Source organism: Mytilus trossulus, chromosome 3 (genome assembly GCF_036588685.1).
Source record: "Mytilus trossulus isolate FHL-02 chromosome 3, PNRI_Mtr1.1.1.hap1, whole genome shotgun sequence".
In the NCBI taxonomy this organism is placed as follows: domain Eukaryota; kingdom Metazoa; phylum Mollusca; class Bivalvia; order Mytilida; family Mytilidae; genus Mytilus; species Mytilus trossulus.
Window position 1 is genome coordinate 67,207,138 of NC_086375.1, and position 15,830 is coordinate 67,222,967.

Here is a 15,830-nt window from a genome sequence, read left to right on the forward strand (position 1 = left end):
TATAAACAATTCACCAAAGTTTCATGGACATTGATGAAAGCCTTTTTGGGTTATTGTCCGAAGTGTTAAAAATCCCCCTGTTTTATGAATAAAGCCCCATAAATCCAAAACTTAAAATCTGAAATTAAAACAAACGAAAAGGAGCTTACATTAATAGATATAAACAATTCACCAAAGTTTCATGGACATTGGTGAAAGCCTTTTTGAGTTATTGTCCGAAGTGTTGAAAATCCCCCCTTTTTTTATGAATTAAGCCCCATAAATCCAAAACTTAAAATCTGAAATTAAAAAAAAACGAAAGGGAGCTTACGTCAATAGATATAAACAATTCACTTTAAGTTTCATGGAAATTGGTGATTGTTTTTGAGTTATTGTCCGAAGTATGGACGACGGACGGACAGACGGACAACGGTATACCATAATACATCCCGGGCGTATAAAAATGAAGTAAAGTGTTAACAGCAGTAATGTCAAAGACCAAATGACCTTCATGCCATGTGAGATAAATGTTCACCTTTAAAAAGATGTAAAATCAATGACGTACATGTGTTCAACAACTGAAGGCTACGATAAGACTACCAGATATTGTGACTTCCTCAATAACATATATCGATTGCTAAATAGGTGCTCCAAAATAATAATTGACATAATGGCGTTGCTTCTTTTTGTGTTTCTTCGAATTTACAATCACATCACAGTTTCGCAACCCAATACAAGATTTGGAACTGGCCTTCAAACAGAGCTGTATTTCTGTCACGTATTGTTCACAATTTAACAATATTTTTTTCACATTGTCATAAGGCTAGCCATAAAACCAGGTTCAACTCACCATTTTTCTTGAAATGTCCTGTACAAAGTCAGGAATATGACAGTTGTTATCGAATAGTTCGTTTATATGTAAGTTGGCATTTGTTTTGATGTACTTCAGTGTTTCTGTTCTTCTTTTGTTGTCGTCTAATAGTTGATGTGTTTCCCTCAGTTTTAGTTTGTAACCCGAAATTGTTTAATCTCAATCAATTTATGACTTTGAACACGGGTATACTACTGTTGCCTTTATTTTCACAGGGTGAACAAAGGAAAATTAATAAAACGTCGCCAAGTGAGGTTTGGATGTTAAGGAGTATAGATAATATGTGTATACGATTTTTCAGCAATTCTAAATATTTAGACTGAAAAAAACCTGGCATGAGTAGGAGCCACGACAGCTGGATTGACCCTTAGCAGCCAATATTTTATGCAAAAAAGGAACTTTGCACATTTATCAATTTGTCGATAGCATTGAAGTGGTGTCAGATTATGATGTTTCAAAAATATATTGGATGCTGAAAAAACTTATACTCTCACAAGGTTGCCTCACAAAAAAAGTTTATTGGATTCAATGTCCAAATAGCAAAATGAATTACTGATTATTTTTTTTACTTTTGAACAGAAGTGTAATACTGTTGCCTTCATTTACCCCAAAGCAGAAATAAATTTTGAATGATATGGATATGTGGTCCTGAGATATATAACTTAATTTTTCTAGATTTGTACCAATGCCGCAACCAGTTACACTGTAGTCATACATATCATGGCTTTATGTTCAAGAGTTATTGTGGAAAATATCCAAGCTGTTTGAAAATTTGTACTTCTCTGGTAAAATCAAAGAGATGGAAATCACTCATGGAAAGATTTGAAGAGTAGTTTGAATAATTTCATATTTAGGTATGGTGGGGGAAAATGAACATTAATAAAGCATTTTTGCTGAAAATTGCATTAAAAAGAAGTCTTTACAAGGAAAAGTGCTTTTCTAGTGTGAGGATAAAATGAGCTCAATTAAATATTATGGGTCTCTTAATTTGCACAATTCTATTTAATCTGCAGTTTATATCTTATCCAAATAATGTTGTCTGTTCTGAACACGTTGCAAAAAAACCAAAAAACTGCAAATTAAAAATTATTCTACTAAGAAAATGTTACAAACTATCCTTGTGCGACATAAAATCTAGACCAACAGATAACAACTTCAGTTTTAACAAAAATAATCTAAAAATGTTGTTTTGGGGCATTTTGAAAGTTGAAACATAGGTTATATGACAATGTAGATTCAAAGTTGTAGTGTGCCTTTTGGTCAATTGTTTTAGTATTTTTCAACACAGGGCATTGAAAATGTACTTTTTCAACGTAAACATTAAAAAAGCTTATTTAATTGAAATGTGGATTCTTTCTAGATTGCAAAAATCTATACTCACTTTTAATAAAAATTCAAATGACTAAAATAGACATTATGATTGATAAAATAAACTAATAAACAATGGTTTGTTATGATTTAGTTTTAAAATTTTAAAACTGTTCCAAGCCAAATCATGATAAAAAATAAGTGAACTAATCTAAATTATTGATTAATTACAGATGATTATTGGAAATTTATTAAGTAAAGTATAGGCCTTTCCTGAATACCTTTTATAAATTCATACGTATGCTCATATTTCATTTTATCTTTCAGACATAATTAACAGAAACACTTTATGTAATGTAGATCAAAAGTAATAGGCAATAAATAAATCTATCATCTGTATATGTATCAAACATCTAATATGCATTTTTATATTCAATTATAAGGTCAAATATTTGTATATTGAGATGTATATTGATGGATATGTATAATTGTGTAAGACAGAGGTTGAAAGGTAATGTGGTCAATTTGAATGACAGTTTAGGAGGTGGGGCATTGAAATTAAAGGTTTACCTTGTTTCTCATTGTTTGTTGATAAGCACAGATGACAATCATACTAGTATTGTATCAATACTCAATAACCTAATCGAAATGTTTAAAAAAAGCCTGCACATCAACAAACCTTAATGGCATACATTCTTGAATGAACTGCTCTAAAAATATACCTATTTTGTCAGTTTATGTGTGTATTATGTGCACATACATGAGAACTGTAGGGAGCTATATTTCAGTGTGAATACATTAAGTAATAGTAGCTAACCTGTCATGTTGTTAGGGGGGCCAGTGCCTAAGTAAAGATTTATAACAAGTTCTAATCTTTCCAAAAATACATCAATTTGAAAAATTAATTCATTTATTGATGAAGAGTTTGATCATGATTGTATATTAAAATGAACAGAATTAGGATATAATTAACAGTAACATAACAATACAAATATATCATTTGATCAAAATAACAAAATTAAAACCTGATTATTTACCATAAGAGTGAAAAATAAAATAAACAGCATTTTGATGATGCTAAAATACAATACATAAAATTTATAGAATAATAAGAAGAGGTTGAATGTATTGGGATTTCAAATTAAGACTTCCTTTAGCATGATTCAGCTTCAGCTCAATATTTTAAATTGGTTTTTTTTTTATTTTTCTTTAATAGGTTGGGATATTCAACAATTGAATTCTACTCTACTCCAAAATTTGGTAGCAGTAAGCCAATATTTCTCAGCAACTAACTCTTTTTTCATCTAGTATCTGAGTTTATGGTTTATGGTTATTTTTGGTCATCACCCAAATTCTTATAGAATAACAATGTATTAGTCATTATAAACTGTTTTTACAGAGATATGTCTCGCATTTTTGTTATTTTGATTATGCAAATAATGAAATCAAAATAGCAATACTTTAACATCTTACACAAGTTATGCAAATATTCAAAGTCAATGAACCATGACTGAGTTACATGGCTAAACAATCTTCATGTAAATGAGATGTGACAATGCTAATACAACTGCATACTAAATACCATGATTGGCTTATTATAAGTCGTTCCCAAACCTAAATACAAACATTAACTTGTAAACTACGTGAAAGTTTCAAAGTCAATGAAGCATGAAGAGGGGTGGGGCTATATAATCTCCATGGAAATAATACTTCCAAATGTAAATAAGTGTGCATACCAAATATCATTGATTTAACATTAGCAGTTCATCTTAAACTGATCTAATCACAAACAAAGACATGTAAACTAAGATAAGTTTCAAAGTCATTAGACTGTGACTGAGTGGCGAGTCCAAATATTCTCCATGGAAATAAGATGTGCGAATGCTTATACAGCTAAATACCAATTAACATTTGCCTACCACTAATGGTTCCTCTTAAACTGACCTAATCACAACCTGTTGCATGATAACTTTATACAAAAATTTTCAAAGTCAATAGACCATGACTAAGGGGGCGGAGCCAAATTATCTCCATGGAAATGAGATATACCAATGCGTATACTACTGCATACCAAATGTCATTGACCAACCACTTGTTGTTCCCCATAAACTGACCTATCACAAACTAATACATGTAAAATAAGCAAAACTTTTGAAGTCAATAGACCATGACTGAAGGGGCAGGGCCAAATAATCTCCATGGAAATAAGATGTGCCAATATTTATATAACTGCATACCAAATATGATTAATCTACAACTTTTGGTTCGCCATAAGCTAGACCAAATCACAAACTAATACATTGTTGACGCTGTCACCGACGCAGGAAACAGCATACCTATGTCTCGTTTTTGACTTCATCAAGGCGAGACAATAAAATTGAACTTGACCTGTATTTTATGGTTCATGACATTATTTGAACATTTTGGCAAAGTGGTACTTTAATTATCCTCTATATAAGACCTGTATTTTATGGTCCATGACATTATTTGAACATTTTGGCAAAGTGGTACTTTAATTAGCCTCTATATAACAAGTATAAATGTCCATACAATTCTAAAAGACACTTTCACATTACCAATTTAAATGAAACTCAAAATCTAGTTCAAAATACTAAGCAAATGTTTTAAAAGTTCACATCATACTGAAGATATTAATTTCAAGTCGATGATACGTCATGGTATTTTAACCTAATAATAGAGTGGGCAAAGGTTTAGACAGATGAATAGACGTGGACAAGAAAACATGACACTCTCTTAACATAGCAATATATAAACAGTTATTAAAGTGAAATTTGGATAGCTGTTCTTTATGCTTCTTTATTTGCATCCTTGTCATAAATCATGTTAACTCAAAAACTTTTCAATTATTGATATCATTAGATTTCTAACAAGAAGAATTCCAATTAAATACTTTTATATAAATCCTAACACTCAGTAACAGTACTAACAAGTGGTTGTATGAATGTTAAATTTACATTTAACATTGGATAGTTTCCAGAATAAAGAGTAGTATAACAAAAGTACCGAAGAAAATTTCAAAACAGAAAGTCCTTAATCGAATGGCCAAATCTAAAGCTCAGACACATCAAATGAATGGTAAATAAGTCATAATTCTGACTTGGTACAGGAATTTTCTAATGTAAAAACTTGTGGATTAAACCTGGAAATATTTTTTTTTCCATCTAACAAAATAATGACAAAATAACCCTCTATATGAAGAATAATCTTTTTGAAAATAAATAGAAAAATGTATATGGGTTTTACAATACACAATAATATATATAACAAACAGAAAATATGTCATAAACACCTTAAGTTTGAACAAATATGAAAGAGTATAAAAATGTCAAGCCATGTTCATACACATGCATGATTTAACAAATTCAAAAACAATTTAATGTGCTATTTTATCAATTTCAACCATTTTTTCAATCTAAGATGTGTTATCCGCTATACACAGTCTCGGTTGAGAGATGTACATTAATTTATCATTGCAAATAAAGAGCAAACAGATAAATAAATTTACTTGTGTGAAATGTGTGCAATATGTAATTGTTTTAAATCTTATACTTGCATAAAATCTTTTGATATTAGACCTACATTTTACTTTCAACTTACTGCAGTTTGCAAGGGAAGCAACTCAGTTTGTCCAGTAAAAAGTCTGTAGTTGGCAAAAAGACTACTTTTTAATGTATACTTATGGGTTTAGATGTTGTTGATATGAATATGACCCTTATGATGTTAGGTTCCTGATATAAATATAACTCACACTGACTAGTTCTAAAAGTTCTGAGTATTCTAAGAAGTGTTTACTAGAGGATTTGTTAAGTCCATCAAAATCAAGGAAATAAATTGAATAAATATACCTCCCAGTATAATTAAATAAACCTATTGGCTAATACATGATCATAAGGTGTCACTAACTGGTCAACTTCAACTCATTACAGGAAAAAGTACACACGTTACAGCTGAGAAAGAAATCAGCATATACATCAAAATACAATTAAGTATGTAAAAAGGATCTAAACAGAGGGTCCTTACTGGTTAAAAACCTAAATGGAGGTCATTATAAGAAAAGACTAGTCGAGGTATGGTTGAAAATGAACACACATATATGGGTCGAGTAATTACATACCCTTTAAACTGGACCAATATGGTTAATTCCAGAATCAGTAAATTAGTATTAATGAGCTTACAATTAAAGCTATGATATAAAAAAAAATCACATATGTATAAGGTCTGGGGCTTACATAAATAATAACGGTTGCTCAGTTAAAGTGTCAATAAATTCAGATTTAATCCTCAAGCCTAAAGGCTAACTCAGATAATGTCTATCATCTTTAAAATTCTCCTGGATGTTTTGTAGATAGGACATTGCTCTTGTAGGCCCTTTTGACCATGTGATCTAACAACAGCACAAAGTAAACTACAAAAACTTTCATAAAAATTAAGTCAATAAATACATCAACCTCTTACATTTTTTAAAACAAACTAAAATCTCTTAGGAAAAAAACATGCAAGCACTTATAAAAATAGCTTGAGCATGAATTGTTACATATTTCGTTATAAAAATTTACACAGCCATAAATGTCAATACATATGACTACATGTACATACACGTTATTTGATTCACATTCATTCATAAAATACACTGCCACTTAACAAATAAACCATCACATGTGATGAGCTTTATACATTTAATTTTTGAGCCATTAATATAATAACAGTACAATGTATATTCAATGAAAAATGTATACATTATCTTATTAGATCAAATAATCAAACTGATGAATAGTAAGGACCATCTACAACAATGAGTCACCATAACATTATAAAACATTACTAACTGTTTATGTGAACATGTTATTTACAGTTATGAATTAAATATGGATTTCATACAATATAATTTTTTATTTGTAGAGAAGTGTTTTGAATGACTATCCAGTCTTTATCTTTAATATACTGTAAATTCAGAAATTGCGAGGTTTTTATTATTGCAAAAAAATCCGATAGAGTTGTAAACGCAATAATTTAAACTCGCATTTTGAAATGTTTTATATGAATTTAACAGGATTTTCCTCAAAATCGTAAAAAATAAAATCGCATTTAAGTCTAAAATAACAAAATCGCAATAATAAATGCACACAATTATTTCTGAATTTACAGTAATGATATAACAGGTTCATGTATTATTTGTGTACATTTTGTACTCAAATTAAATATGAAAGGTCCATAGATATTTCTGTGGAAGTTAAATCTTGTGACCAACCATGGTCATGCTTTATATACTTATTAAAACCGATAGGTTGAGAAATGAAATTTAGAATATTGAAGATTAGCAGTATACAATTCATTATCATGGATGTTGCTTTCTTACACCAACAGTTCCTTTTTGTATGGTAGTTGTTATAGACTTAATTCAATTGTCATGAAGTATAGGTCAATTAAGCATTACTTCACATGTGTTTTGGCTTAAAATCTCATTTGAGATATTTGAACTTTTCAGTTCAAGTTTACAAAAGGAAATTTGTATTGAAAATTCATTATAAAATTTTAAATGAAAAAACTTATACATCATATAATTTCTCTAAATAAAAGGGTGATATCACATTAAAACATGTTGAAAGGAATAAAAAATAAATAAAAAATGTCAAAATACACTTAGATCTATATAAAATGTTGTACATATGGATAAAAAGAGATATGGGTAAATGTTCAGAGATAGCAAAAGATGAAAGCAGCTTTATAGTCAAAACAGGCTGTCATTTAGCAGCAATTTTCAAAGTTGTTAACCTATATTTACTGTTTTACAATAATATCTTTTAAATTTGTGTCAATTCTTGAACATCATATTGACTTTTATTAAGATGTTTTTGGTATCTATGGTTACTAAGGATATCAGTAGTTTTCATATATTTGTGTACATAGGAAAAAATGTCAATGTATAAATATGTTTTTTTTATAATTTAGATCAACAATGAATGCAAAAAGCATAATAAGATTATTACACAGATATTCTATACAGGTGTCTACATTAATTGACAATAGTGAATAGAGTTTTAAACTAAAATATAAGCAGAGAACACCATCAATAAGTATTCCTTAAATTCATATAATGATTACACCATTTACAGATAAACTATCAAACTCACTCAAAAGAGATGCTTAACTACAAGCAGAACTACAAGCAGATAATAAGTCTTTAAAAATTATGCCAACCTTTTTTTTTTTTTTTTACAAAAAATAACAATTTATTCAACTTTTAGTCACTGATGACTAAGATTCATACCTTCGATAAAAATAAAGTTATCAATATGCAACCATTTGTTCATAATAAGTTAATAGGCAAGTCTAAGTCTGATATAAAACTATTGAGATAAAAAAAAAAAACTCTTTAAAGTTTTTTAAAAAATATTTAAAGACATTCGTACCATCACAAGAAAATGTTACCATATCAACCTTTAGAATATAAAAATTTAGATGTACACCTATAAATCCTTTGAATATAAAAAAAAAAAAAGTTAAAAATTATTAGATCCTGATCAAGGTGGGAAAAGTTATACTTTAAGCAAAGAAAATTATTTTCTTATGATGGTACAGTAGGATTAATGAGCTTCCGTTTTACTGCCCTCTACTGGAGAGGATAATGATTCTTCTGACACCTCAAACACTGAATCTTCTGCCACCGATCTTCTTTTACCATATCGTTTCGGTTCCGTATCAATTTCATGACTGGGACTTGTTTTTTCTATACTTCCAATAGAGAATCTAACACGACTTCCTCTCCTGGAATGATAACCTTCAGCCCTTCCAGGCCTAAGTTCTTCAGGACTGTCACTCCTCGTACGAGCTTTCATATATTCATGATACTGACCTCTTGATCTTGATCTTCTTCGTTGAGGTAGAGGAAAAGGGTCTATTGGATCGTCAGATATAGATTCAAGTTCTCTTGACTCACTTGTTGAAGTAGTAGCTGTGCTAGTTGTGTGAGGATATGTGCTTGTTGAGGATAATTCAGAAATAGTATATTGAGTTTTATCTTGATGTTCCTCTGGCGCTGCAACACAGACTTCACAAGTTGGCCACTTGAATTGTCCGAAATTACCCATTGGACCACATATACATAACAACGAAAGGAAAAAAATTGTTGAATAAGTCCAACTTACAGATATGACAAGCATCAGAAAAATGCCAAATTTCTTGTAGACTAAAACTGTGGCTGGCATCATTAATGCACCAGCTAGGAATGTGGTAATTGCTGCCATAGTGATGACACTTCCCATACTATGAACACAACTCACAATTTTGTTCTCACGATCAATATCTGGAGATAGGCGATAAACTACAGCATAATGAAGAGTATAATCTACTGACATGCCAAGAGCTACAGTGAGGATCACAGCTTCTAATATATTCAGTTCCCAGTTCAAGAGCACCAATGTTCCAATGGTGACAAACATAATACATGCAACACTAATCAATGCAAAAATACTGATGAATACATTTAATGTAGTTATAAAAATCACAGCAGCGACAACACAAAGAGAAATGCCCATGGTAATGGGTGTTTCTTCTGAAAGACTGTTCTGGAGATCAAACATAGCTAGGTTGCTAACGAACCAGCCATTTTTCATTTCGGGTGGTGCTGATTGAAGTTCCTGAGTAAACCAGCTGTTAACTTTAGTATAAAAATCTTTGGTCTTTGAGTAAGAAAATGAAAACTGTACATTGCTCATGTATTCCACAATAAGAAGACTGATACTATTGTCAGTGTATCTGATGCCTGGAGTCATCTGACTGTACTGAACACCTGGAGTATTCATGAGCATTGGAATGTATTTATATAAACAATACGACATTTCTTCTGACTTGGGATATGTATTATTACAACATGGAAAATCATCTACAAACAGACAAGGCTTTTGTAAATAATCACGAAATTTATCAAAAAAACAATTTGTGAGCTGATATCCTGGTGTCTGCTGATAAAAATCAGTATTCTTCAGTTTATTACAAAATTGCAACAACCATGTTTGAGCACTTTGAGTAATTGCATTGAAAGTTTTGTCAAATTTCAAACTTCCACGACTAGCTGGATCTAAATAGTCTCCTTTGTCTGTTGCAAAAGCACCCCATACAAATGTCAAAGGCAACAAGGTAAATTCCTCAATATCTTTAGATTTTTCAAACCGGAAATTGTTTCTTATTTGGAATTCATATTTTTCAATTAAATGATCAGATGAAAAAACTTGAAATTTATCTGATGATGGAAGTTTGAGCTTAGGATGGAAGAATATCACAACCACTCCTCCAATGCCTAAAGCACCTAATATAAATATCCATATATATCTAAACTTCACTATGATAAAAGGCAGCAACTTTTCAAAAAATATCCTTGACCAATCAGATATAGAATGATACACTTTGTACGGTATTTTGCATAAAAAGTAACTCACTTTTTGATTGGATGAAAATTCTGGATTGTACCAGCTCTCACAATTGCACCATTTATCATTGATAATAAGAGTGGCAGGAATTAATGTAATCATGATTAAAAAATTACATAATATAGTTGTCCCCGCATAGATACTAAAACATTTAATGGCGGTGATCGAGCTAGCACCATTTGAAAACAAAGCAGCTGAAGTAGTTAAGCTGGTAACAAACATCGATAAGGTGGCATGATGGAGCGTATCATGCACTATTTTCTCCATAGTTCCATTATTTCTCTCTGATTTAGATAAATGCCATACTTTACAATATACAAAAACATCATCAGCACCAATAGCTATAACCATTACAGCAGTAACAAGATTCATGTATGGAAAAAATTTGATTTCAAAAATAATCTGGTTGAGAAAATACGACATAACTAAGGAAGATCCAATAACAACAAATGTCATAATTGTAACAAAGATGGAGGCTGTGTAGATCCATACGAGTATAAAAATTACGCAGATAGCACCAATTATCCAAATTGTATCTTTTAACAGGTATTCACTAAACAGTGTATACTTAATACCAAAATCTATCCCTGCTATTTTGATATTTTGATTGCTTGATCCTACCCATGATTCAATGTGGTTGTATAACTCCACTGTATCAATACTGTAAGATATTGGTAAAAAGGTTATCGCATAGCGTAAAAATGGTTGAGTGTGTGGTTTGGCACTTTCTGGTATAAAATTCATGTCCGTTATATGATGTAAAATATTAAAGACACCATTAAAACGTATACACCTTCTTGGAATGCCTTTACAACGGGAATAAACTTTTCCACTTCGTTTCGTAGCTTCACAGTCGTGTTCCAAAGTGTAATTAAAATAGTATGGTGAGCATTTATCAAGAGTTTTATACACCTTATTTACATCCTCTTGTGTAATCTGTGAGCAATTTGATTTCTGTGATAGCCGAGATATATAGTTTCCTAGTGACCAACTTGGACAACATTCATTATTGGTTTTAGTCAAGCATAATTCATTAAAAGAAGAATGGGTTCGAATAATTTGTTCCTCTATGTAACACATTTGTCGTATATTTTCAGCAGTGAAGAGATTAGAGCTGTCATCCGCAGTAAAGGCAATATGTGCAAACTGGCTATATTTCTGACCTGTAAATAAAATTAGAACAAAATATTTAAAATATCAATCTCTGAGGAGAACCAATTATCAAGGATTTTTTTTTACTTGTTTGATAATTTTTTTAATTTTTTTTTCAAATTTATACTCATAACTGTCACTCCGTGCACCACAGGTTTCACCACATCATCATCCTTTCAAGCCATTTTGATGCCATTTTAATGTGATTGGGACATTGATAACATGGATATACAAATAAAATAATGTTTCCAGTCATTGTGAAAAAACAAGTATCCATATTACATGAATTAATAAACAATGAGGCAACAATAAAAGTGCAACAGAAACGTAATCCTGCGTAAGTTGCACTGTAATTTTTTTATTTCAGAAAGCAATTTTTTTACAACTTTTGAAGTATGGGAAAATTGACTTAAATTTAAATTTAATTGGCTTAAATAGGGTTTGATATTTTCATAAAGTCATTTTTAACTTTTAAGATATGTAGCAGCACAAAAAAATAAAACTATTTTCAACTGTTCTTTAAATTAACGCAAAGTTCAAAGTTTGGTTTCAGTTTAAATTTCATTAGAAGATATTCAAACATAGAGAACAGCCATATAAAGGTCAGGGTCTTTTATAGCTGATCATACATAATAGATTCTGCTCATTATTGAAGGCAGTGCTGTAATCTTTAGTTGCATAAATTCATGTCATTTGGACTCTGCTAGATAGTGTCTCATTGGCAATCAAACTACATTGTACAGCTTTTAACTTTATATATATCTTTAAAGACAATGGATGCAAAATTGACAAGAAAAGATCTTGACTTTTTCTGATCATGTAAGCTTACTAGAGAAATTTAGTATGGGACTTAAATATGGCATGGATCTGCAACCCCTTTTATCAAACAAACTTACTAGAATATTCACAGAAATAATCATTATTTTTGGTACTTCTTTTATCCAATCTATCTGTTTGGTTCTGTTCATTGGTAGCTGCATCAGAGTCATCAATATCTTTAAGAAGAGAGTGGAAGTTGGACGGGAGCAATGAAAGCTTATTTCCTTTGTTATCATAAATGTTGCCAAATGTATTGAGTCGTTGTCCTATTTCTGTCCCTCTTGGTTCAAATCCCTAAAAAATAAGAAAAAGAAAGATATTACTAAGAAGATTATAAATATTTTTGATAAGAATTTATTTTATTCTAACTATATATATAAATGCAAATAATATTTGTGGGAGTAGCAAACAGACATTTTCTCATTGTTTTATATAGATTAGACTGTTGGTTTTCCCGTTTGAATGGTTTCACACTAGTAATTTTGGGGCCCTTAATAGCTTATTGTTTGGTAGGATGGACAGACGGACTGACTGACAGACTGACGGAAGGACAGACAGAGGTAAAACAGTATACTTCCCCTTTTTTAAAGCCGGGTATAATTATACTTGATAATGTCCATTCAAGAAAAATAGCAATAATAAATGCAAGCATTAATTTTTGAATTTACAGTATAAAGTAAAAGGGAGACAACTAAGAATGTTTCCATTCATGTGTATTGATTATCACTATAAATTTATGGTAGTGCCAGTGTGTACCTGAAACAACATTGTATAATTATAGAAATTATTTTTTTTTCTTTACATGACAGCAAATTTTAGTTATGGCAGAACTGACAAATTTTAACTAAGCTAAATTGTACAAATAATTGCTTCTCAAAAAAATATTGTAGTCTGAAATGTAGGGGTCAAAGAAAACTAAATTAATTTTATTGTCATCAAGTGTTATATATTTTTGTAAAAATAGAAAACATTGACCAGTAGTGCAAAAAATATGTATAAGGTTGGATCTCTATACAAATGTAATTTGGTTTGTTGAGAAATAAAGATATATATATATATATATGGATGTCTCTGTTTTTAGACTTCCTAATCATTTTTGTCTGAATTACTTTTTATTTCCAGGTTTTTAGGTTTAAATTTTAATGATCTATTCACGGGGATATCTTTTATATTAAATAAGAACTTCAGTCTGGTAATAAAGTGCAATTTAAGTTAAAAATGGAATAAGGTCACCTAATGCCTGATTGCACTTGATTCTGGATGAACATCCAGGAAGAAAATTAGATCCAATTGTAATGACAACCTCACCACAAGTAATTTTGTTCTGATTAAATTGTTTAAAAAATAATCTTCTAAAATTAGATTTCCCTGCAGCTGTCTCTATCTATAAATATCTTGTAGAAGGGATAATAGTGCACAATCTTTAAAGGAGAATCACAACATGGCGATATATTAAAACCTATACAAAATACTATTCTGTTCTATTTTCTTCTTTTCTGTACTGTAACTTTAGAAATTAATGTGATTCATTTATGGAAGATACATTTTAAAGGATAGGCATCACGTTATTGAAACAAAACATTTAAATTTCCTCTAGTAATAGTATTCTAAAGCATTGATTAATGTTGTATTATTGTAGATTGTAAAACATAAGCAATTACAGAACCTTAGTGAGCGTCCCCACATTGTCATTAGAGAAATAAAATATGTGTAAGAAAAAAAAATTGTATAAGAAAAAAAAAATCATAGTTTCCTGTCAATATACAAATCTACATAGTATGTCCTTATTATCTACAAAGTTTCATGAAATTCTGTTATGTGGTTGGAGTGGAGTTGGGATGACAAGAAACAGGACTGATGGACAGACAGACGGGTCAAAAACATTATACCCTCTGCAACCTGTTGTGTCACCGTGGGGTATAATAATAGTTGGTATACAATGAATTCTGATATGTAAAGTATCTGTGTGCATGTAATTTTGAACAACTGACGTAAAGCAAGTTGTTTGAGAAACAAGTCATCATTAACTCTTTTTTTCATATAAGCTAGCTATTTAATCTTTTTACACAATCATCTTGTACATCAGATGCCCTGAGAAAAACTGATGATGGACAAACAGACATTAAGGGCTAAATGAATGACAGATAGTTATACAGGGTTGTTGTATGAGGTAGAATTGTTTCAAGGATGGAAAACTTGCCACCAAAAATACAAAGAAAGATTTGAGAACAACCCCATCAAAATAATTACAAAGGGTCTACAAAATATCTACATTTTTTAATAACAACTGCTTTTTTCATTGCTTTCCAAGCTAGTAAGTGTGACAATCTTCTTTAGAAGACAGAATATCTAACATTTGAGTGTCTCATATGCTCAAGCCTAAACATTGGAAAGTCTCGGATTCGGGAGAAGAAGAAGAAGAAGAAGTCTCTTATGCAATTTGTTTTTTTTCAAATTGTTGAAGGCCATAAGGGACCTATAATTACTAACATCAATGTCATTTTGTCTCCAGTGGATAGTTGTCTTATTGGCACTCATACCATAGGTGCTGATCCAGGTTTCAATGTCATTGGGTCTCTAGTGGATAGTTGTCTTATTGGCACTCATACCACATGTGCTGATCCAGGATTAAATGTCATTGGGTCTCCAGTGGATAGTTGTCTTATTGGCACTCATACCACATGTGCTGATCCAGGATTAAATGTCATTGGGTCTCCAGTGGATAGTTGTCTTATTGGCACTCATACCACATGTGCTGATCCAGGATTAAATGTCATTGGGTCTCCAGTGGATAGTTGTCTTATTGACACTCATACCACATGTGCTGATCCAGGATTAAATGTCATTGGGTCTCCAGTGGAAAGTTGTCTTATTGGCACTCATACCACATGTGCTGATCCAGGATTTAATGTCATTGGGTCTCCAGCGGAAAGTTGTCTTATTAGCACTCATACCAAATTTGCTGATCCAGGATTCAATGTCATTGGGTCTCTAGTGGATAGTTGTCTTATTGACACTCATACCACATGTGCTGATCCAGGATTTAATGTCATTGGGTCTCCAGTGGAAAGTTGTCTTATTAGCACTCATACCAAATTTGCTGATCCAGGATTTAATGTCATTGGGTCTCCAGTGGAAAGTTGTCTTATTAGCACTCATACCAAATTTGCTGATCCAGGATTCAATGTCATTGGGTCTCTAGTGGATAGTTGTCTTATTGGCACTCATACCACATGTGCTGATCCAGGATTTGA

The 15,830-nt window shown here is 31.1% G+C and overlaps 1 protein-coding gene across 5 annotated transcripts in view; it reads right to left on the bottom strand.

Annotated features, from left to right (window-relative positions):
• Positions 1-3,046: 3,046 nt before the first annotated feature.
• Positions 3,047-15,830, bottom strand: part of LOC134712192 (protein dispatched homolog 1-like) — a 78,847-nt gene continuing 66,063 nt past the window's right edge. For all 5 annotated transcript variants that reach the window (XM_063573501.1, XM_063573497.1, XM_063573499.1 and 2 more), the window contains 2 exons: positions 12,654-12,870; positions 3,047-11,768 (listed from right to left, as the gene is read on the bottom strand). In XM_063573501.1, the coding sequence (XP_063429571.1) occupies positions 8,764-11,768; positions 12,654-12,870 (3,222 nt within the window). In that variant the 3' untranslated portion in view covers positions 3,047-8,763. The remainder of the gene's footprint in view (positions 11,769-12,653; positions 12,871-15,830) is intronic.